Source organism: Phyllostomus hastatus, unplaced genomic scaffold (genome assembly GCF_019186645.2).
Source record: "Phyllostomus hastatus isolate PE091 unplaced genomic scaffold, TTU_PhHast_1.1 phas_scaffold_78, whole genome shotgun sequence".
Classification (NCBI taxonomy): domain Eukaryota; kingdom Metazoa; phylum Chordata; class Mammalia; order Chiroptera; family Phyllostomidae; genus Phyllostomus; species Phyllostomus hastatus.
This window is the reverse complement of record NW_025334041.1, coordinates 87,154,177-87,178,277: the sequence shown is the minus strand read 5'-3', so window position 1 is coordinate 87,178,277 and position 24,101 is coordinate 87,154,177. Positions and strand designations below refer to the sequence as shown.

Below are 24,101 nucleotides of genomic sequence, written 5' to 3'. Positions count from 1 at the left end.
ATAAAGTACAATTTCTCAGCCCAGCATTTCTCTCCAAGTACCACCTCTTACTGCTACTTCTCTACATAGTGCAAATAAATTTCTTGCTGGTTTTGTGAGATCTCCTCATACCTTCCAGGCACACCCTTTAAATCTCGTGACCCAGTCTATGAATTCTTTGCAACCACAAGTGATCCCTGGGCTTGATTCTCTGAACTGGCTTACAGCCACATTCTGCCGTATCTCTTCGTTTGGGTTTCTTTAGCTTTTTCTCTCCGCACTCCCAACCACAGAAACCTACTTAGTCCTTCCTTATTATTCGAACCTGAAAAGCATTTTGAGCTTTGTGGCAAGGGTCTTAAACAACAATTTGTAGGATTAGGGCCATTGTTTGACTAGATTACTGTAGCATAGGCAGTCGTTACTTGTTCCTGGCTTAAAGTGCAGTTTTCCACACTTTGTGGAAATTCCACAATTTGTGGATTTGATGAATACACGAGCGGAATCCTTCCCAACACTTCCTAGAGAACTACGAATCCCAGAGGCTGTTGCGCGGAATGCCGGCGGACGCGGTGACGCTAGGGGGCGTGCCAGGGCCGAGGGAGGGGTCGTCCTGCGGGTGGCTGGAGGCTGGGGAGGCTCTGGAACCTGGGGTGGGAGTGGGAGTGTGAGGTGAGCGGAGCCGCCGAGGGAGGCGACGGGCTGCCGGGCGCCCCAGTCTATGGAGCGGGGTAAGATGGCGGAGGCGGAGAGTCTGGAGACAGCGGCGGAGCACGAGCGGATCCTGCGGGAGATCGAGAGCACCGACACGGCCTGCATCGGGCCCACGCTCAGGTACCCCGGGGGCCGGGGTTACCCACGGGCCGGCACGAGCGGGACAGGGGGGCCAGTCCCTCGGGCCGTGCGTCTGGCCAGCTGCCCGCAGGGCCAGGGCGGGGGGCCCCTCCCTTGGAGAGCGGGGCGAGCGACCTCCACCCTCGGCGAGGCGGGTCCCCCTCCGCAGCCCCGACGTGGGGTCCTTTCCCGATCGCCGTCCTCCACAGCCCGGTCCCCCTGAAGGCAGCTCCTGCCGCCCTCCGGGCTGGGGCGGCTTTCGTTCTCCCTGCGAGCGCGCCGGGCGGACGGTGGTTTTTATCAGGTCTTTCCCAGAGGACAGCACCCTTCTTCTCTCCCTCCGACTCCAGCCGTGTCCTGCCCTGAACAGAAGCCCTGCTCTTCAGACAGCACAGAATTCCCCGCCGTGATCTGTTGCTCGGCAATTAAACTCTTGCCTCCTTAAAGTCACAACCACTTCTCAGAAATGAGTTCCTGGAAATCCTAGGCCTGGAAGGAAGTTTCCCTCAACCCGTGTCCCTCTCCCGGGAGCGAGTGCTGCCGTAACTCAATCCGTAGGGCGACCTCTCCCAAAGCTGCAGCTCTGCGGTGGTGTCAGTGCCCAGAGCAAGTTACCGCCTCTCAGCCCCGCCTCCGTTGCTTTGCCCCGACACCTCCATTTATTTGGAGATGTCAAGAGAAACCCCCCACCTACTTCAATTTACTTAACAAAACTTAGGTATCATTTACTATACAGTGAAAGACATTGTATCAAGCAGTTTACAAATGTAACTTACTCAAACCGCAAAACAATCCTGTCAGGTACTATTGTTACCATCGTTTTATAGATGAGGCACAAAGAGGTTAAGTGACTTGCCCGAGGTTACTGAGAAAGTAAAGTTGGGGAGTTGAGGTTCCTACCCCGGCAGTCTGAATCCAGGGTCTGTGTTCTGCACCACTGCTGTTCTGCCTCAATTGGAATTACCACCCACCTGTACTGGTTTTGTTAATTACTCACAGAGCCCAATTCCCAGCTACCTTCCCCCTTTTCCTCAGTTTACTAGAGCCCTAGAACTAACGCATCTTCCTCCTTCTTCTGGTATCCTCTGATCTCCATGTAGCCAACAGATAGATAATTGTCTTACCCGCCGTACACAGTCTTGGGTTACTGCTTCTCCCTTCAAAGAAGAGTACAGTACTACTGCCTTTTTTTTTTTTTTTTTAATGGGGAGAGTTGCCTCATGAAAGAGTGTTTGAAGGAGGGACAAGCTGGAGACTTTACTCCACATCTCCACCTGCACAGCTTCCTTCTCCAGAGCACATTGTTAGCACAATGAGCTATGTATCCTTGAACATGACAATACGTAGTAGTTTGCTAGTGAATTATGATCGTGACCATAATGGTCCTCTCTTTATCCCCTGACTTGAGCTCTTTAGGGTAAATGATCCTCTATCATTATCTTTTAGAAAAAAACCAAAGGCTACTTACTAGTATTATGAGTGCATTATTAATGGTTATTAATATTTTGTTCTCATAAAACAAGATGTTACTAGGGCTACTGAGCATGCTGTTTCAGTATTCTACTAAGAAATTTGGCTGCTGAGCTCCAATTGGCAGGCAAGCAAAGTTCAAACTGGAGCAGTTAGGATTACCAGAGTTTTTAGGAGGAATTCTTTCTCAGACACCATCAGTGTTGGCTTGAGTTGGTTGTGGTTTTCCACTGCTGTAGTTCTTGGCTGATAGAATAAATGGTTTTAATTCGGTGCTATCAGTTTAGTTTGTTGTGATTTATTATGTTAACCCTCCACCAAACAGTAGTGCATATTTTTATCAACTGAATTTTGGCCTATAATTTTCAAGTGTCTTAATATAAGAATATGTGCATTATGGTTCGAATACAAGTTACTTATTCTTCCTAAAATTTGCTTCATTGTTATCACTGAGTTCTACTGAGTTCTTTTCTCACTGGGAAGTGGGGGTTTATAGGGGTAGTTTAATTGAGGGATCTTTTGCCCTAAATGGACATAGTAAAAAAAAGGTGGAGGGGGAGGTTTGAGAACCTCTGCGAACATCCTATCAGTTCTAGTTGCTTTTCCTGACTCCCTGCGTCTTTGGCAGAGAACCCTAAACCTACTATCAGACCCAAGATGCAATCACTTGAACATTCTAAAATGCAAGTAGCATCCACTGTCTTTGTCTTTAGTGTAGCATGTCCCTGCCCATTCCATCGCTGATGATCTCATCTTTTTAAAAATCTCATTCAGACAGCAGCATGCACAGACTTGATGTTTCAGATCCCATGCTTTGCCCTGGATGCATTTCCATCATCATAATGTCCCGTTTTTCCATCACAACCATTGAACAGGCTTGATTAAAGCAGTAGGCTCTCTTCCCTAACTTGACCCTTCACTGTAAATCTCAAACTCCTCTACCCCCCTTCATAGTCTTCCCTCTTTATTTCATCTTTTGAGGTAGCATATTTTTAAGGCACCCAATTCTTAGCTGTTCCTGAGTTAGGTTTTGTAACCGAAGAGGAATGAAAGAACAGAGAGTAACAGTAAATCGATAGCAGATATAACATTAGTATGTCCATCCCCCAAATTTTTGCTCTTCAGAAAAATCCGCCTGGCTACTTTTGCCTCACAAGACTCTTTCCTTTGCCAACTACTACTTGTGAATCATCACTTACTTTCTTTTCCTGGTGTACCAAATTATTCTTCTAGTCTTATTCTTTTTTGCTGAGGAGCCACAGTGGCTTGACTTTTCCATTATATAACTGTCCTTATTTTAATCTCAAACAATCATGTAATGTTAGTCAGCTCCCATATATCACAAGGGAGTACCTCTCCTTTTTCATTGTAATCCTAAAAGGCCCAGGTGTATCATGCATATAGAGGCTGTTGCCTAGCAAAATCTTTCGGGAAAGCAGCCATTTCTTTCTTCTCTGTCTTAAAAATTATTTTGTTAGTTGCAAGTCTCGATTTTTGCAGATGAGGAAAGAGGCCTGTAAGATGGTAGAGGCTGTCTTTTTTTAAAGTATTAATATTGATTCCAATTTGTAGCACTAATGCTAAAATATTGATTGCAAATCACTGATGCACAATAGCTCCATATTTCAGTTTTCAAATTCCATGTCTGTATTTTTAGTTTTCTCTCATATTGCTTATCCAGTAGGTCATTTCTTCAATTTCTCTCTAGATGATAGCAGTTAACATTCATTTTTAATTGCTGTTTCAGATTTTCTTTTTAAACTTAAAAAATAAATTTATTGAAGTAACATTGGTTAATAACATTCTATAAATTTCAGATGTACATTATAATTTGTTATCTGTACCATATTGTGTGCTTATCACCCAAAGTCTCATTTCCTTTCATTATCATACAAACTGTTTAACATTGAAATACCATACTTTTAAAAATAGCTTTATTCAGATACAATTCATATACCATATAGTTCACCCATTTAAAGTGTACAATTCAGTGGTTTTTATTATACTCACTGTTGTGCAAAAATCGCCATAATTTAATTCTGGAAAAGTTCCATCACTCCAAAAAGAAACCCTATCCCCAGTAGCAGTCACTTTTCATTCTGTCTCCGCTTCCTCCCTAGGCAATCACCGTACTTGCTGTATTTTTGGGTTTGCCTATTCTGGACTTTTGTGTAAATGGAATCATACAGTTTGTGTTTCTTTGTGACCAAGCATAATGTTTTCAGGGTTCATCTTTGTGGTAGATTGTATCAATACTTCATTTCTTTTCGTTGCTGAATAAGTGTTCCATTGTATGGATTTATTCATCAAGTGATGGACATTTGGGTCGTTTCCATGTTGGGACTGTTACGAACAATGCTATGAATAATTTGTGTACTAGTTTTTTGGTGGGCAAATGTTTTCATTTCTCTGGCGTGTATACTTAGGAGTGGAATTTCTAGGTCATAGGGTAACTCTGTGTTTAACATTTCGGGAAACTGTCAAACTGTTTTTCAGAATGTCTGTACCATTTTACCTTCCAATCAGCAATATATGAAGGTTCCAGTTTCTTCATATCCTTGTCAGCAGCTACTATTGTCTTTTTTATTTTAGCCATTCTAGATGTGATGTTGCATATCACTATAGCTTTGATTTGCATTTCCCTAATGGCTAAACTTTTCATGCGATTATTGGTTATTTATCTTTGGAGAAATGTCTGTTCAGATCCTTGGCTCAGTTTTTGACTGGGTTATTTGACTTTTTATTGTTGAGTTGTAAGTGTTCTTTATATGGTCAGTCTCTTACCAGATATCTAATTTGCAAATAGTTTTTTCTATTGTGTGTGTTGTCTTTATTTTTCTCTTTTATTTTTTCTTTTATTTTTAAATAATATTTTATTGATTGTGCTATTACAGTTGTCCCAATTTTTCCCCCTTAGCCCCTCTCCACCCAGTACCCCTGACTCCCTCAGACAATCCCTTCACCTTTGTTCCTGTCCATGGGTCATGCATATAAGTTCTTTGGCTACTCTGTCCTATACTGTGTTTTACATCCCCATAGCTATTCTGTACCTACCTATTTATACTACTTAATCCCCTCACCTCTTCACCCATTCCCCCAAACCGCCCTCCTATCTGGCAACCAACAAAATGCTCTCTGTATCCATGATTCTGTCTCTGTTCTTATGCATTTAGTTTTTTTTAAAAAGTATATCATTTATTTATTTTTGGAGGGAGAGGAAGGGAAGGGAGGAAGAGAGGGAGGAACCATCGATGAGTGAGAGACACATCAATCGGCTGCCTCTTGCATGCCTCCAACCTGGGACCTGGGCTGCAACCCAGGCATGAACCCTGACAGGGAATTCAGCCAGTGATCTTTTGGTTTGCAGGCTGATGCTCAATCCACTGAGCCACACCTGCCAGGGAACTTAGTTTGTTTTTTAGATTTAATTGTTGATAGTATATATTTATGGCCATTTTATTGTTCATAGTTTTGATCTTCCTTTTCCTAAATAAGATCCTTGAACATTTCATATAATAATGGTTTGGTGATGATGAATTCCTTTATTTTTTTCTTGTCTGGGAAGCTCTTTATCTGCCCTTCAATTCTAAATGATAGCTTTGTTGGGTAGAGCAATCTTGTATGTCCTGCTTTTTATGACTTTCGATATTTCTTGTCAATCCCTTCTAGCCTGCAAAGTTTCTTTTGAATAATCAGCTGACAGTCTTATGGGAACTACTCTCTAGGTAACTGACTGCTTTTCTTTTGCTGTTTTTAAGATTCTCTCTTTATCTTTAACCTTTGACATATTAATTGTGATGTGTCTTGGAGTGGGCCTCTTTGCATCCATCTTGTTTGGGCCTCTCTGCTTCCCAGACTTGCATGTCTAGTTACTTCACCAACTTAAGGATGTTTTCTTTTATTCTTTTTTCAAATAGATTTCCAATTTCTTGCTCTTTGTCTTCTCCTTCTGGTACCCCTATAATACAACTGTTGGAACACTTGAAATTGTTCTACGGGCTCATTACACTACCCTCATTTTTTTTTTTTTAAAGATTCTTTCTTCTTCTCCTTCTTTTCTTCTTCTTCATTGTATTTTGTTTCCTTATGTTCCAAATCATTGATTTGATTCTCAGCTTTATTCACTCTACTGTTGTTTCCCTGTACATTGTTCTTTATTTCAATTAGTGTGTCCTTCATTTCTGACTGGATCTTTTTTATGCTGTTGAGGTCCTCACTAAGTTCCTTGAGCATCCTTATAACCAGTGTTTTGAACTCTGTATCTGACAGACTTCTTATCTCCATTTCATTTAGCCCTTTTTCTAGAGTTTTGACCTGTTCTTTAATTTGGGCCATGTTTATTTGTCTCCTCATTTGGGCAGCCTCCCTGTGTTTGTTTCTATGTGTTAGGTAGAGCTGCTATAACTCCTTATCTTGATAACATGGCCTAATGTAGTAGGTGTCCTATAGGGTCCAGTGGCACAGCCTCTTCTGTCACCCAAGCTGGGTACATGAGGTATGCCCACTGTGTGGGCTGAGTACACCCTCTTCTTATAGTTGAGTCTTAATTGTTGGCAGGTCAATGGAAGGGATTTACCCAGGCCAGTCAGCTGCAAGGACTGTCTGACCACTGACCACCAACCTACGCCCTCCATGGAGGATCAGCTGTGCAGGGGCAGGGTGGTGGTGTTCTGACGTGGTCTGTAGCTGTCCACTGGATGCACATGCTCTGGGGCTTCCTGAGTGGTGCAGGCCACGTGCAGTCCCTACCTGTGTTTGCCTGGGACTACTCTGCATGAACTACCAAGCAATCTGCAGATGGCTGTTACTTGTTCTGGGCTTGGAGATCCCCAGGTGAGGCCGAGCTGCGAATCTAGGCTGTTTGCTGCTAGTGCCGGGCCTGGGGCCACTTATCAAGAGGTATGGGGGCTGGGGTTTACTGAGGCCTGTGTTGCTTATTTGGGGGAATTGAGGAAGTTGTGAAACATGAACCAAGACCAGCATTTCATATGGAAAAGCCATTGTTAACAGCTTGTGTGGGCACATAAGTTGGGTGGGGCAGGGCCTCAGGGGATGTCCAGGGCAGGACAGACAGTTTTAACCAGGTCGATGCAGTCTCAGATATAGCACCTGCCTGTTGGCTCTGTGGCTCTGGGGGGTGGGACATTCAGAAAAGGAAAAATGGCCTCTGCCCACCTTTCTGTCTGGGAGAAGGCTGTTCCCCAGCTCTTGCCTTGCTGCCAGACACTTCAGTTTCTCTCTGTATGCCACTGGTGCCTTTCAAGCTGCTACCCTGGTGCTAGAGTTCAGAGGGAGCGAGTCTGGGTAAATCCATGTGTGGGTTCTTTAAGAGGAACTGCTCAGACTCCAGAAGTTTCTTCCACTGTTTCAATCCCTGCTGTTTTTTGCAGCCAGAAGTTATGGGGACTTATCTTCCTGGTACTGGAACCCTGGGCTGGGGGGCCTGGTGTGGGGCTGGGACTCCTCACTCCTGAGATATCCCTCCCAAAGTTTTATCTACCACATGTGGGTGTGGGACCAGCCCCTTGCTCCCGGGTTTTTATCCACCACACATGGGTGTGAGACCAGCCCGTTTCATGTCTACACCCCTCCCACAGTCTGGATGGATGTGGTTTCTTTAATTTCATAGTTGTTGGACTTCCATTCAACTGGTTTCTGATGGTTCTTAGTGATGATTATTTTGTAGATTCATTGTAATTTTAATGTGGTTGTGAGAGGAGGTGAGCCGTATTTACCTGTGCTGCCATCTGACTGGAGCTCCTCTTCTTTCTGCTTTCTTGATGGTATCACTTGTTGCACAAAATTTTTAAATTTTGATGTGATTCAGTTTATCTATTTTTAATTTTTTTGCTTGTGCTTTTGGTTTATCTTGGAAGCCTTTGCTTAGCCCAAGACCATGAAGATTTACTCATTTGTTTTTTCTAAGAGTTTAGAATTCTGTCTCTTACATTAAGGTCTGTGACCCATTTTGAGTTAATTTTTTGTATCTAGTAGAAGGAAGAGTGTCCAGTTTCATTCTTTTACTGTCCTGTTGCCATTCTGTTGCTATCCACTTGTTCTAGCACCATTTGCTGAGTGCCCTCTTTTATTTTTAGAAGATTTTAGTTATTTATTTTTAGAGAGAGAGGAAGGGAGGGAGAAAGAGAGGAAGAGGAACATTGATGTGTGAGAGAAACACCATTGGTTGCCTGTCACAAGGCCCCCAACTGGGGATCGGCGTGCAGTCCGGGCATGTTCTCTGACCGGGGATTGAATCGGGAGACCTTTGGTTTGCAGGACGATGCCCAACCCACTGTGCCACCACACTAGTCAGGGCGAGTGCCCTCTTTCCCACTCAGATATACTCCTGGTGGATTTATCTTGACCCTTTTACCCTGTAATTTTTATTTCTTATTTGTGGTAGAAGTCTAATAGTCAAGACCCAGTCATTATGTTGATTTTGCTATTCAGCCTGACTGTCCATCTTGAGTGTTCTCATCCAGGAAGAATTTTGCTCTAATGTTTTCAGCTAATGGTTTTCTCTAGTGCAATTGCTACCTTCCATTCTGAGGTCCTGTGTTATAACGAGAGTGATGTGATTGCTATATTTGATCTTAGGAAAGCATTTACTTTAGGGACTGATTGTTCACTTTAGGGACCTCATGGAATTGGTTTGTGTCATACTACCCAGTCTTAACATTAACATAAAGTATATTAACAATACAATCTTATCTGTTTAATTATTTGCGCTGTGAAAACATTATGTCAACCTTATACAATTTTGGAAACTGTTAAAAAATTTCTTGTCATCTTATAACACAGCTGCTCTTGTTTTGGTGCATTTCCTTCTAGACCTTTGCCTTATATATTTTGTTTTTACAAAGCTGTACTTTCTCACTATTTGGTCCATGCTTGGACTTCTTTAATCAATTAATTATTTTTATAAGTAACTTACCACCTCAGTGGGCAATTTTTTCTCATTTATAAAATGGGGATGATGCCATTTACATTGTAGGAACAGTCATTTAAAAAAAAAGGAGTCTTGCATTCTTCACACTGCCTGCTAGGTAGCAGTCACTCGGGTATTATGAGTCCTCTTTGGCCTTTTGTTTGCTGTGTGGCCTTAATGTATTTCTGTTTTTGGAGTTATGTTAGTTTAGTGGTCCTTGCCGCCCCCCCCTTTTTTTTTGCCTGCACTCACATATATGAGGGATGTAATAATTAACAGTAATGAGACCTTATTGAGACAGAGTGGAGAATGGAGGAGGATATCAGAAGCAAATTTGTAAAGCTCTTCAGGTGAGTCTGGTATTCCTCATGCAGTCATTGAGGGGAAAGAAATGATCTCTCATTGCCGATTGCTAGTTTTTTTTAGTAGTAGTACCTTTCAAAAATTAGTTTTATTCTTTAATTATAAATGCAAGATATAATGACTTTGAAAAAGGTTGAGACAGACAACAATAAACTTAATCCTACCGTCCTTTCACAAATCATAGATTTGTATATTTCTTTTTAACTTTTTTCATATGCATTTTTATTATATTAGGTAGTTGTAGGGTATTATGTTATGTCTTACTTTTTTAGTTAGCATGTTATATACAGTTTCATAGTTTGTTATATATTTTATAGCTATATCATTAAAAACTTCTTACTTAGTGACTTGAAAGATAAACAAGCATCTTTTTGTTGTCCCACTTATTATTGCATTAATTGGTTACTTCTTGTATGTGCCCTGACCATGGATTGAACCTGCAACATTGGCGTATCAGTGATGATGCTCTAACTCACTGAACTACCTAGCCAGGGCTGTAGCTATATCATTTAGTGGCTTCATTCATTCATTATTTTTTTTTTCATTTGTGAGTTAATTTAGTTATTCATTCAGGAAATACTTACTGAACAACTTCTATGTATTAGATACTCTTCCAGGTTCTGGGATACAGCAAGAAACAAAACAGACAAATGTCGCCCTTATGGACCTTGTGTTCGAGTGGCACACTCACAGAATAAACAAACAGATGTGGAGTAATGCTATTTAGTGATTAGTGTTATGTATGATGGGGTATTGTTTTGATTAGGCGGTTAGACAAAGTTCTGGCAGAGGTTTGAAGACAGTGAAAGAACAAACCATGTGGTTCTAGGAGCAGTCTCTTCCAGATGGAGGGCACAGTGTCAAGGTCCTCAGGAGAAGCATGAAGGTGGGAGGCGATGGAAGGAGAGTAGTCAGTGTCCAGGTCGCGTTGACTAAGAAGAGGCTGATTTTCCTCCAGCTGTTATGGGAATGTACAGGAGAGTTCTGAGCACAAAAGGGCTGCGCTCTAAGTTATATGAAACAAGAAACATTCTGGCTGTTGTGTGGGAACATTAAGAGAAGAAATGGGGAAATTGTCCAAGGGATATTTGCAAGTAATACGATGCAAGAAGATGGTTGTGACAATAAGGTGTGGAGGAGAAGATGATGAGAAATAGACTTAGAACATATTTTGAAAGTAGAGCCAAACGATGGATTATTTATGGGGATTAAAGAATGAAGGAAGTTAAGGATGATTCTAAGGGCCTTAGCCTAAGTAACTGAGTAAATGGTGGTACCATTTATTGGAATAGGAAATAAAGAAGAACTTTATTTGTCTTCATAGCAAGATATAAGTGATACTTATATCTTGCTATGCCTGATATAAGTGATTTTCGATTATATCCTCCACTGGAATGTGTAGTCCAGGAGAGGAGGGATTTTGTTTCTTTTGTTTGCTGCTCTATTTTGAGAGCCTAAAGAATGCCTGGCATATAGTTGGTGCTCAATTAATATTTGTTGAATGTATTATGAACTGTTAATTATCTGGGTTCTTTAAATGACTTGTGAATTAACTGTCTTAAAAAATATGACTAGGCTTAAAAAATAACACTGCTGAAAATCTTAAGAATGTCAACATATTAGAAATGTTTGTTTTTTGGAATTACATGTAATTTTATAGTTCTTTCTTTTTGTCAACCCAAAGTATAATGTGTGACCTCGAAACCCTGTTATCCTTTTGTATATTGTGTAGTATTATCAAAGGTTTGCAAATTTAAGTATGATCACTCTAGTGATTAGAATGTATAATCTAAGTGTATGTTCTATAACTAAAGCTTAGAATTGACAAAAAGTTACAATTGTACATTTGGGAAAAGGGGGTGGGTAGTGTTAAATGTTTCATTACTATAAGGAATGGGAGAATGAGATTTTTTTGTGGTTTGATAAAGAGAAGTTAGGTTTTATTTTAATAACCTTATTGAGTTGTCAAGCAAATTGAAAAAAATGAAAAACTGCAAAAAGCCCTCTGTGGCTGATAAGACAATGCTGATTAGGTTCAATCAGCAGTGGGTTCTGTGTCTAATTTTACTTGAGCTAAATAAAAAGTTTTCTTTGAAGCTCTTTCGAAGGTTATTCTGATGTGTTATGTGATTAATTAGATTCAAACTACAGAAAAATTAGTAGTTACAGAGAGAAATTAAATGGAAGTGTAGCATTTGGCAATTGTGCTGATGCTGAATTTCAAGAGTTTGTTATCTTCAGATCAAATATATAGTGTTTGTGAAACTGATCTGGAAATCTTATGTAATACAACTTTGAAAATAAAAAATGAATAGATAGGGGGAGGTTGAGGGTAGAGGGGTTGATCAAAAAAGAAAAAGAACTTATGGACACAGACAACAGTATGGTGATTGTCGGGAGGACGGATGTGGGTGGAGGTAGAAGAGGGTATAAAGGGGATAAATGGTAATGGAAAAAAAATACAATAAAAAACAAACCAACCAACCCTATTTGCCCTGGCTGTTTGTGGCTCAGTTGGTTGGAGCATTGTCCCATAACCAAAATGTTGTGGATTTGATCTCCAGTCAGGGCACATACCTAGGCTGCAGGTTCAATCTGGGTGCATATGATCCGGTTCTAGTGCGTACCGAAGGCAACCAATTGATGTTTTTCTCTTATATCGATGTTTCTCTCCCTTCCTCTCTCTCTAAAAGCAAGGGAAAAAATGTCCTTGGGTGAGGATTAAAAAAAAACTATTAAAAAATGAATAGGTAAATTATCTTTATTTGTGTGGGTTTGATATGTTTCATTTAAAAAAATGAAAAGAGCCCTGGCTGGCGTAGCTCAGTGGATTGAGCGCGGGCTGCGAACCAAAGCATCGCAGGTTCGATTCCCAATTAGGGCACATGCCTGGGTTGCAGGCCATAGCCCCCAGCAACGGCACATTGATGTTTCTCTCTCTCTCTTTCTCCCTCCCTTCCCTCTCTAAAAATAAATAAATAAAATCTTTAAAAAAATGAAAAGAAAAGGATATAAACCATAGATCTAATAAATACTGTTTTCTTCCATTCCCTCTGTTTCCTCATTTTACTAGTTTGTTGTTTATTCTTCTATTGTGGTTTTTATGCAAATATATGCATATATAATTTTATATTCTCCCCTTTTTACAAAATAAATAGTATACTGTATATATAGTTATGTAGCTTAGTTTTTAACTCAGTATATTTTGGAAATTAGTATGCAGAGATTTTCCTTATTCTTTTTTACAGCTGCAGAGTATTCTATTATGTAAATATACCATGGTTTACTCAACCAATCCCCTGTTTCTGTGAACTTGGGTTATTTTCAGTTTTTTTCCTGGACAAAATAACACAGCACTTATAACCTTGAATATTTGTCATTTCTTATTTTATATTTCATACTGTATCTGTAGGATAGATTCCCAGAAGTGAGATTGCTGGTAAATGATTCATGTATCTGTAATTTGGTAGGTATTAATCTCTGTAGAGGTTGTGACGTTTTGCTCTTTCCGAACAGTCTGTGAAATTGCTCATTTCTCTATAGCTTTCTTGATAGCATATGTATTAGTCTTTTGAGTTTTTGCCAATATTGTAAATGATAAATGGGATTTTGATATAGTTTTCATTTGTCCTTTTCATATTATGAGTGCAGCTTAATATCTCTTTATGTAGAAAGGATTTTTGTGTATCTTTGGGGGGTGTGTGTGTGTACTGTTGTTCATGTTCTTTGCTGATTTTTCTATAAAGTTTGTTTTTTGATTTGGGAGTACCAGTACAGAACCTTTGATAGTTATGCTTTGTTTAACTAAACATGGCAGGAATATACAAATTGAAATGAGCTGTTATGACTAAAACAAAGAAAACATTGTTTTTAAGGAATGAAAGCTTCAAACCTGCTTTTCCATTGTTTTAGTCATAAAAGGACATGAGTAAACACACATTTAAAAGAATTTTTAAGAATCGTGTACCAGGAGGCTGTAATAATTTGAAATCAGAAGTGTTTTGGGGGAATGCAGTAATATTAGATAATTGTGCTTCCCATACAAATAAAAGTTTTAACAAATCAGAGGATTTCAATATTTAAATAATTTTTTACTTTACAGTTGTATGGCATGGCCCTGGCCAGGTATCTCAGTTTGGTTAGAGCATTGTCTCAGTACCCCAAGGTTGCAGGATCCATCCCTTATCAGGGCACATAAAGAACCAACCAATGAGTGCATAAAATAAGTGTAACAACAAATCAACATTTCCTTTTCTCCCTCTCCCTAAAATCAATAAATAAAATATTATGGTATGTATTCTTATGTTTACATCACTTCTAGCATCAACACAATTAGCATATGCATTAGTTGCAAAAAGTTAAAAGGACATTTAGTATGGTTTGGGAAACAGTTTAGAATTTAGATGACATTTATGACATAGTTTTAGTTTCTAATATATATGAATATTAATTAGGTCACTGGGGATAATAAAGATATTTTGGTCCTTTATATCATCGAAGTTGTTGATTGTTTGTAGTATTTGCTAATGATGTAATAATTGATTTAATCACACACCAAAATCAAGCTTTCAACTGAAAGCAACTGAAGAGATAAAATTAGTAAGTGGCTTATCTATGAAATGTGTGAATCTGAGTTGAGAACTTGAGCAGTGATGACATTTTAAATTTGCTTGGGGTGGGGAAGCAAAAATAGTGAGGGGGAGGAGTTAGTAGAAACTGAGTTACACCCCCCCCCCCCCCCCAGCTTAAACACTTTGAGATGTAAGGTGACTAATAGGTCATTTGTTAGATATGTCTGCTGTGGCTGTGGTGACATAGAGTAAAGTCATTTTTGCCACATACTAGTATTTGCTGGAGTATTTAGAAAACAAGGAAGATAGTTACTCAAAGATGAATCAATGTTGTATGGACTTTGTTCCAATATTTGAATTAGAGGGAGTTCAGCTAAGAAATAAACAACAGTAATAGAATATTTTAATATTTTGGCTCTTTAAAAAAGCAATTTGTGACATTGCATATCTTTAAATTATATGTATATTTAACATTTGTAAATGTAGAATGGTAAATGTTTTCCTTTAAATTGCGTGTAACTTAACATTTATATTTTACACCATACTTTGATTTCTTTTTAAAAGATTTATTTATTTTTAGAGAGAGAGGAAGGGAGGGAGAGAGAGAGAGAGAAACATCAATGTGTGGTTGCTTCTCGAGTGCTCTCTACTGGGGACCTGGCCTGCAACCCAGGCATGTGCCCTGACTGGGAATCAAACTGGTGACCCTTTGGTTCTCAGGCTGGCACTCAATCCACAGAGCCACACCAGCAGGGCACACATTTTGACTGTTTTTGAGAGGAGATTAATTTTGTCTTAATTCTGTTTTGGGGTAACAGAATTTCTTTTCCCTTATTCTGGTTAATCGACAATTGACTAATATTTCTCTTCTCTAATTTTCCCCTTTGCCTTGTTCTAGAAAGGAGTTAGATAGTTTCCAAAAATATATATTATTTAAAAAATACATATAATAGATGTATCAGAGGTGGTGAGGAAATTGGGGCAAAGGGAAAACAAAGGCAGGAAGGAGTATATGAAATCAAGTTTGCGAGCAGTTAGAAGATTTGTAAACAGATCTTTTAGAACCTTTAATATGTCCCAGAAGAATGCCTTTTTGCTCATTTTAAAGAACCAGAATTTTTTCATTAACTTTTCTGTATTGTTTTTCTGTTTTTAATTTTATTGATTTCTGCCTTTATCTTTATCATTTCTTTCCTGCTCCTTGTTTTTATTTTGTCTTTGCTCTTCAGGTTCTTGAGGTGCAGGAGCTTAGATGATCGATTTGAGGATTTTCCTCTTTCCTTTTTTTTTAAAGCATGAAAGTACAGATTACACTTCATTTTAAAAACTGAAATGAACTTTAATACATAAAATGAAGGCAGCATTTTGTGAATTTATCACTCAGAGGGATATTGCTAAGAAAATCAGTGTGTTACACTTTGAGGGATGAAATGTTACTGTTTGCACACCAAAATTTAAAAAAAAATAAGAAATTTAATTAAAAAATGAAATGGTCACCAAGGTCATGCAGGTCTGGGGATCAAAGGTGAAGGGTCACACATTACTACAAAGAAATCCAAAAGGACTGCTACATCATGATCTCTTATTAGTGTTCCATTGGTGCCTCTCCTGGGATGAACATGAACATTTTTTGGCATACGCTCAGACAGCTTTTTCTGTGAAAAACTTTTTACATGGCTGTTATTGTGTTCCATGATCATCGTCTAGAGGCGGCACGGTGTTGAGAACACATTAGGCGCTAATTCTGGAGAATACTCTTTGGGAAATGCTCTTCTGGCTTCTTTTTAACATCCATTTCTGTTCCGTGTGCCACATCCTCTTCCTTGTGACTGGGACCCTCAAGTGCACACATCGTATCACCACTGCTGACCTCCTTCCATTTTTTAAAAGTTGAATTCATTGGTTAGTAAAATTATATAGGTTTCAGGTGTATAATTCTATGATACATCATCTGGATATTATTGTATTGTGTGTTCACCTCCCCAAGTGAAGTCTCCTTCCATCACCAATTATCCCCCCTTTTTCCAATGTATGCATTTAGTGCTATAAATTTCTCTTGTATCACTGCTTTACCTGTGTCCCATAAGCTTTGATATGTTGTATTTTAATTTTAGTTTAGTGTGGTCTTTTGTTTGCCTTTAGACTTCCTGTTTGATCCATCAATTATTTAGAAGTATGTTGTTGAGTTTCCAAGGGTTTGGACATTTCCTATTATCCTGTTACTGATTTCTAGTTTAATATCCCTAAAATGGTGGTTGGAGAACAGACTGTATATGATTTCAGTTCTTTTGAGTTTGTTGAAGTTTGTTTTATGGCTCACAGCATGTTCTTTCTTGGGATATATTTTGTGGACACTTGAAAAGAATGTGTATCCTGCTGCCATGGATAAAGTGTTTTACAAATGTTGACGAGATCCCGTTGGTTGGTGGTGGTGTGCTCTTCTGTGTGCTCTCGGATTTTCTGTCTGTCAATTTTGTTGGGAGAGGGCTGTTGAAGTCTCTGAGTGTAATCATGGAATTGTCTGTTTCTTTTTTGAGATCTCGTTTTTGCTTCAGATATTCAGCAGCTCTGTTGTCAGGTACATACATAGTTAAGATCGCTATTATCTTCTTAGTGAGTTGAGCATTTCCTTCTCTGTCTCATAATTTTCTTTGCTCTGAGGTCTACTTTATCTGATGATAATACAGTTACTCCTGCTTTCCTTCAGTTAATGTTTGAATGATTTATCACTTTCTATCTAGCCTTTTGTTTTTAGCTTGCCTTATCGATTGGATATGGTTATGTTGTGGTTTTAATCTGCTCTGTCAGTCTCTGGTATATTTATAACACATTTTAATGCAATTATTCATATGCTAAGGCTCAACTCTGCTCTTTATTTGTTGTTTTATGTTTATTATCTCCTTTTTTGTTTCTTTATTTTTTTTTGTGCCTTTTGAGTTAGTTGAAATTAAAAAATTCCATTTTGATTTATCTCTAGTATTTTTGAGTATACCTTTTTGTATATCTTTTTGGTGGTTTCTCTGGTTGTTAACATTATTTAATACAGAACATCATAGTTTACTGGTGTTATCATTTCACCAGTTTGAGTGAAGTGTAGAAACTTCACCTCCCTTTATGTTCCTTTATCCTCCCCTGGTTACAGCTGTCTTAAATAGTTTCTCTACAGATACTAGAGCCATATTAAACTGTTTTAATTTTTGCTTAAGCAGAAAACCTAATTTAGAAAACTCAAAAGAAGTAAAACCTATTGTATTCACCCATATTTTTGCTTACTGTGTACTTTTTTCATTTCTTATGTTCCAAATTCCTGTTAAAAAAATCATTTCCTTTCTGTTGAAAGAAGTTCCTGTAGCCATTGTTTTTAAACAGTAAGCAGCAAATTCTCTTTACATGAGACTGGCTTAGTTTTCCTACTTATAAGAAAGAATGAATGAATATTTCTGCTCGGTGTAGGATTCTAGTTTGGCGGTTTTCTTCCAGCATTGAAAAGCATTGTGCCACTCCTTTCTGGCCTCCATGGTTTCTGATGAGGAATTTGCTGTCACTCAAGTTATTTTTCCCCTGTCATTTTTCTCTGGCTATTTTCAAGACTTATTTTCTTTGTCTTTAGTTTTCAGGAGTGTAATTACATTGTGTCCTGACATGGATTACTTTAGGTTTATCCTGTTAGGGGTTAGTGAACTTCTTCAAGAGTCTGTAGGTTTATGACCATTGCCAAATTTGGGAAGTTTTAATTTATTATTTCTTCAACCACTTTCCCATTGCCCCCTTTTCCATGACATGAATGATAGGTGTTTTTTTTTTTGGTACTGTTTAGCTCCTGAGGTTCTGTTTATTTCTTTCAGTTTATTTTCTCATACTCAGATAATATAATATCTATTGTTATATCTTTTAGTTCATTGATTTTTTTCCCATTTATTTCATTTCTTCCGTTATGCTCTTGAGCCCATTACTGAGTTCTTAAAATTTCAGGTATTGTATTTGTCAGCTCTATACTTCCCATTTGGTAATCGTTTGCTGTATTTTTTTTTTCTGAGACTCTCAATCTTTTTGTTTCAAGTGTGTTCATAGTTGTTTATTGAACCGTTTTTGTTATGACCACTTTCAATTCTTCATCAGATAACTCTAACATCGCTGTCATTTCAGTTGGCATCTAGTGACTGTCTTTTTTTCATTACTTTGACAAGTAATGTCATTACTTCCTGGTTCTTGGAATGATGGATGATTTAAAAAAATTATTGATTGATTTTGAGAGAGTGAGAGGGAGACAGAGACAGAGAAAGAGAGAGAGATTTTGTTGTTCCACCCATTTATGCATTATTGGTTGCTTCCTGTATGTGCCCTGACCGGAGATTGAACCAGCAACCTTGGTGTATCCAGGTGATACTCTAACCATCTGAGCTACCTGGCCAAGGCAAGGATGATTTTTAACTGCAACTCGTACAGTTTCATATTATGTTATGAGATTTCAGCTCTCATTTAAACCTACCCTTTTAGCTAGCTTTCTTTGACACTGGTGTGGCATGAGAAGGTGTGGGTTACTTCTTCATTACTGCTAGGTGGAGATAGATGCCCATGTCCCCCACTTGAAATCTGTTGACACCTGAGAGGGGCTCCTCATTACTGCTACAGACCTGGCTCTGTACATGGTCTCTATTAATGCCATGGTTGGGAGAGGGGGTTGTAACCACCTGGTGGGGTGAAAAAGTCCCAGCTCCCTTCTTGGCCTTTTCTAGCTCCCTGAGGGGGGTGTTGGGCTTTGTTATTATCTCATGAGGGTGGAAATCTTGGCTCTCTCTCTGCCTGTGCTTATGTGAATATTTTTCTGTAGTGTTTGTCTGGAATACAACAGTGATTGTGTAAATGTTTTCTGTCTTGTTAGGCTATGCCTTTTGTGATCTTTGGCTAGAGAGAGCAGGCTTTTGTTGGGGCTTTTTTGTTTGTTTGCACCTGTTTGTGTCTCTTCAGTTCCCAGTTGGGATATGAAGCAAAAAGAAAATCCAGAAAATGCACCCCAGTGTTGTTCCTTTGGTGCTGAGGTCCCAAGCCTGTCCACCTTCTTCCTTCCACCTGTCAGATCACTTTATGTTTGTTTTATGTGAGGTGTCTAGAGTTTTTAGTTATACTTTGTGGGAAGGATAGGAAACACTATGTCTGCTTCACCTTCTCAGAATTGGAGTCTTATTGTATGTGTTTTAATTTTTAAATTATTTGTCTTTTTATAAGTATGATGTATGCTCATTAGTAAAAATAAAATCAAGCAGATGGAAAACTATAAAGATGACACAAATACATATCAGGCAAAAATTCTGTTTTTGAGAAATGACCATTATTTATTTTTTAACTTTAAAAAATTAATTTATTTTTACAGAGATGGGAAGAGAGGGAGAAAAACAGGGAGAGAAACATTGACGTGAGTGAGAAACATCAGTGTGAGAGAGAAATATCGATCTGCATCTTATTCTTTCCTGACTGGGAACTGAACCCACAACCTGGGCACGTGCCCTGACCAGGAATCAAACCAGTGACCTTTCACTATGCGGGGTGACACCCAACTAACTGAGCCACATCAGTCAGGGTCCATTATTTGCTTTAGGTGATCATTGTTCCAGATCAACATCACTTCACACAAATATACAAATAGGAGGGTGAGTAGAAGAAAATAATTTTCATAGAAACTGGTTATTGGGTATAAAAAATACTGTTTCTATGAAAAAGTATTACATTTTGCCCTGTCTGGCGTAGCTCAGTGGATTGAGTGCAGCCTGCGAACCAAAGCATCGCAGGTTCGATTCCCAGTCAGGGCACATGCCTGGGTTGCAGGCCACGACCCCCAGCAACTGCACATTGATGTTTCTCTCTCTATCTCCCTCCCTTCCCTCTCTAAAAAATAAATAAATAAATAAAATATTTTAAAAAAAGCTTTAAAAAAAAAGGATTACATTTAGTTTTACTTGAGGAAAACTGAAATGACACATGGAATTACTGAATTTCAATAAATGTTTTTTCATCACAAAGGATTTTTATTTTTAAAAGATCTCTTAAGAAGGTAAAAAGTCAATTTCTATATTTGTAATTAAAAAACTCACATTCAGTTTTAGGCAGTATTAATTTCTTAATATGGAAGAAGAGGAAAACGTGCTTTTTCTTTTTTCAACATAGCTTTATTGAGATATAATTCACATACTATACAATTCACCCATTTAAAGTGTACAATTTAATGGTTTTTAGTATATCCTCAGGCTACATTATTTTGCCAGAGAAAAAGCCCCTGATGTTTTGCTGGAGTCCCCATGTATGGGCTACGTATGTAGGGGTTTGGCTGTTTTGTATCCAGTCTTTCAGTTAATCCGTTTGTGTCAGTGCTTTCCTTGTTCTTGGCATTCTGAATCCTGACCTCCGTGCCTATGGCTGGTACTCAGAGTGACTCCCTTTTGGATTTCGTTTTCTTGGCACACGCTCTTTTTGGTACTCTCTGCTTCATTCTACTGCTGTTTATTGCTGTTTGTCTTCCAGAAATTTGTTGCTGTTTCTTGGCTATAGGTTCTTCTTTTGGAGTAATGAGTTTATACCTTTTTCTGTAAGGGGGTTTCAGGAGAAAGGGAGGTAAATGCATGTGGTTGTCTCATCACATTGAAATGGAGGTCTGGTAGCAAGTGATACTGCTTAAATAGTAGATATTCACTAGATTTTTAGAAATGAAGGAAAACTCTAAAGAAGATTTTCCATAGCCACTAACTACCCTGTCCCTCTCCCCATCCCCGTTTTCATTACTGTTTTCATACAATGGGATGACCCTCTCCTATTTATGTAACTCTTTCTTTTTCTAACTTTCCTTCCACATTATTGTCTCCTGTCTTTTCCTCCTCTTCTTCAGTTTTACACTGCCAGTCATCTGTCCACCAGTCCACCGTGGTCCTGTCTCCATGACTGTCCTATGGAAATTTGTGTGTCCATTTTTTGTCCTTATTTTTCCTTTTTTGTTCATATTTTTTAAAAAGTGTATTAATTTACATGATTTTCCTTTAAACTTTATTATTTTCTATTTTGTGTGAAATTATTATATGTCATATCATGAATGTGTAACATTTCTAGTTGATTCATTTAAAATTTTCTTTTGTTAATTGAGTAACCTTTTTGTACCAGGTACTTTATTTTTAAACAGTAATGGATTTTTAAATATTTTAAAAAGTTTTTAAGGTTGTTGTAAAAAAGGAAACAATTTAGAAGTACATAAGTTACATTTCTCATCTTCCCTACTATATAGTCACCCCTTCAAAGCATTATTGGTAGTTTGATGTGTAGTTTTCTAGATTTTTTTCTTAGCTTGTAGAAGCAGGTGTATATATACATTTGTACGTACATACAATTGTAATTTTTCTATTTAAGTGGGTATCACCATATGTTTGATATACATTTTTTACTGAACAATATATATATGTTAGATATCTTTGTAAGTCAAAAGTTCTAGCTCTTAATAATTCTTTTTAATGACTAAAGAATATTTTGTTGTATGGAATTATATACTCCTCTGTTGATGGAGAAACAATTACATACTCCTCTTTTGATGGACAGTCGTGTAGTCTTATAAATATCTGTTTACATATTAATACTGATATTTAAATAAGAGAGATTCTTAAATGTGGGATTGCTGAGTTTAAGCTTTGTAAGTTAAAAAACACTTTTTTTTTATCCTCGCCCAAGGACATTTTTTTCATCGCTCTTAGTGAGAGGTTGGGGGAGAGAGAGAAAGAGAGAAACATTGATGTGAGAGAGAAACATTGATCGGTTGCCTTCTCATATGTTCCTGACTGTGGATCAAACCCACAACCTAGGTATGTGCCCTGACTGGGGACTGAACCTGCAGCCTTTTGGTTTATGGATGATTCTCTAACCAACTAAGCCACCCCAGCCAGGGCAAGCTTTGTAAATTTAAATCTTTGATAGATATAACCTATTCTTTTCTTACTCTTTTTTGTTTCCAAATTAAGTTTACTGTAGAAAATCTAAAACCTACAAAACTCAAGAAAATAGTAGAGCAAATCTCTGTGTACCTTTCTTACAGTTTTAACAGTTGAATACACAAAAAATCTTGTTGCATCTGATTCTCTTACTACCTACCCCATCCCCCAATGCCTACCTTGGCTAATTTTGAAGTATATTCTATATATATCATATCATTTCATCTTTAAACACTTTAGAATCAGTGTATCACTTTTGGGAAATTTTGCATTGATTAACTAATATTTGCTTTAATATATAGGCTCCCAGGAACTTATTTATTGAGTAAATCAAGGACTGCCCAAGGTTTGTCTGAAATTATTTTTCTTTGACAATAGTTAGGCATCAAGGTTAGTTTTCTAAGGTCATACCTAAACCATATAATCAGCATATAGGATATAGCTTTTCTCTTCATTCTCTATGGGGTAGTGGTAGGAAGGGAAAGAGGAGAAGAAAGGCATGCATTCAGCTCAACTAAGAGAGTAATCAAATCCTTAGAGTATAAGTCTAAACAACAACAAAAATTCTTGTTTAGCTCTCTGAAAATTATCATCTGATTTTTCAGAAGACTTCCCCTGCAGTTCTCAACGCCTGTGACACATTTAAAGAACAGGCTCTAAATAAGAGAAAAGGATTTATTTTTTTGTTTGGGCTCATAAAAGTTTTACCTAGTCTTAAGCTGAGTAAGGGTCAAAAAAGCCTCATGCAATCAATATCCTTTATTTTCACTTTATGTGATTAGTATTAGAACAGCTGTGCATCACGTTGCCCACTCCTTGCATCACGTTGACTGGAGACGTTCAAGACGACATTCATTGAGGATGCTGGCATGTAATTGTAATGGATTATATACATTTTTTTACTGAGGATGAACAAAATCTTGTCCTTTAAAATAATGACTCACTCAGGCTCTTCTCCATTGAGAAAAGACCATTCATGTGGAGTAGGTAAAGGGGTAAAGTGGTTCTTGAATAATTCTGAAGGAAGAAAATCTTTCTAAAGGATTTATTTAGCTTGAATTTTTAAATCATTGTACAGGATAGGGGCCTGTGACCAGTAAACAGTGGGCTCTTTTCAATAAGCAGTGTCTGGCAGTTCATGGAGCTGGGAAAATAGCCTCCTGAAGCTGTACCAGGTTTAAACTCACATTGGTCTCAATGACCAAATTTGGACAGCATGACCCAGAATTTGCCCTTGTTACCCAGACTTATTAAAGAAAAGTCAGAAGATTGTAATAAATTCTAAAAAAAATTCAGGTGTCCTTTTTGCAGTTTTATTTCCCATGTTACTACAGAAACTTGGTCAGAACTTTTATTTTTTGCCACAGGGCAATCTTTAACAAACTAGGAGGACAAGTCCCATGTCGCTTAGAATCAGTTTTAAATTACAACAGATTGTTGATAGGAGAAGCAGAGAGAAATTTCTTAAGGCCAAGATGTAAAGGTTTTATTTCATTACAGGAAGTCACTAGAAAGACTTTGAAATTGCCTTGATTCTCCTGGTTTTATTGTTTGCTAGTCCTCTAAAGCCAGTCATGTATGGGGATGGCCTCTGCAATAGCTCTCTCTGTCTCTCTTTTTAAAAAAAGATTTTATTTATTTATTTATTTATTTTTAGAGAGGGGGAAGGGAGGGAGAAAAAGCGGGAGATAGAAACAGTGATGTGCAAGAGAAACATCGATTTGTTGCTTTTCATATGCTCCCCAACCGGGAACCAATCCACAATCCAGGCATGTGCTCTGACTGGGAATTGAACTTGGCAACCTTTCACTTTGTGGAATGATGCCAACCAACTGAGCCATGCCAGTCAGGGCTGTAATAGCTCTCTAACTAGTTATGAGGGAGAAATGATCATCTACCTCATTCACAAGTGAAGAGGGGCTACAAAATTCAGGTTGCTATAGAGTTAATATTTCTGGCACTGACATTTTGCACTGTTAGGTTCTGTTCATGAAA

At 38.3% G+C, this 24,101-nt stretch overlaps 1 protein-coding gene across 2 annotated transcripts in view; it reads left to right on the top strand.

Annotated features, from left to right (window-relative positions):
- Window positions 1-589: 589 nt before the first annotated feature.
- Window positions 590-24,101, top strand: part of EXOC6B (exocyst complex component 6B) — a 556,350-nt gene continuing 532,838 nt past the window's right edge. For both annotated transcript variants that reach the window (XM_045827528.1, XM_045827527.1), the window contains exon 1: window positions 590-813. In XM_045827528.1, coding sequence (XP_045683484.1) covers window positions 701-813 — 113 coding nt within the window. In that variant the 5' untranslated portion in view covers window positions 590-700. The remainder of the gene's footprint in view (window positions 814-24,101) is intronic.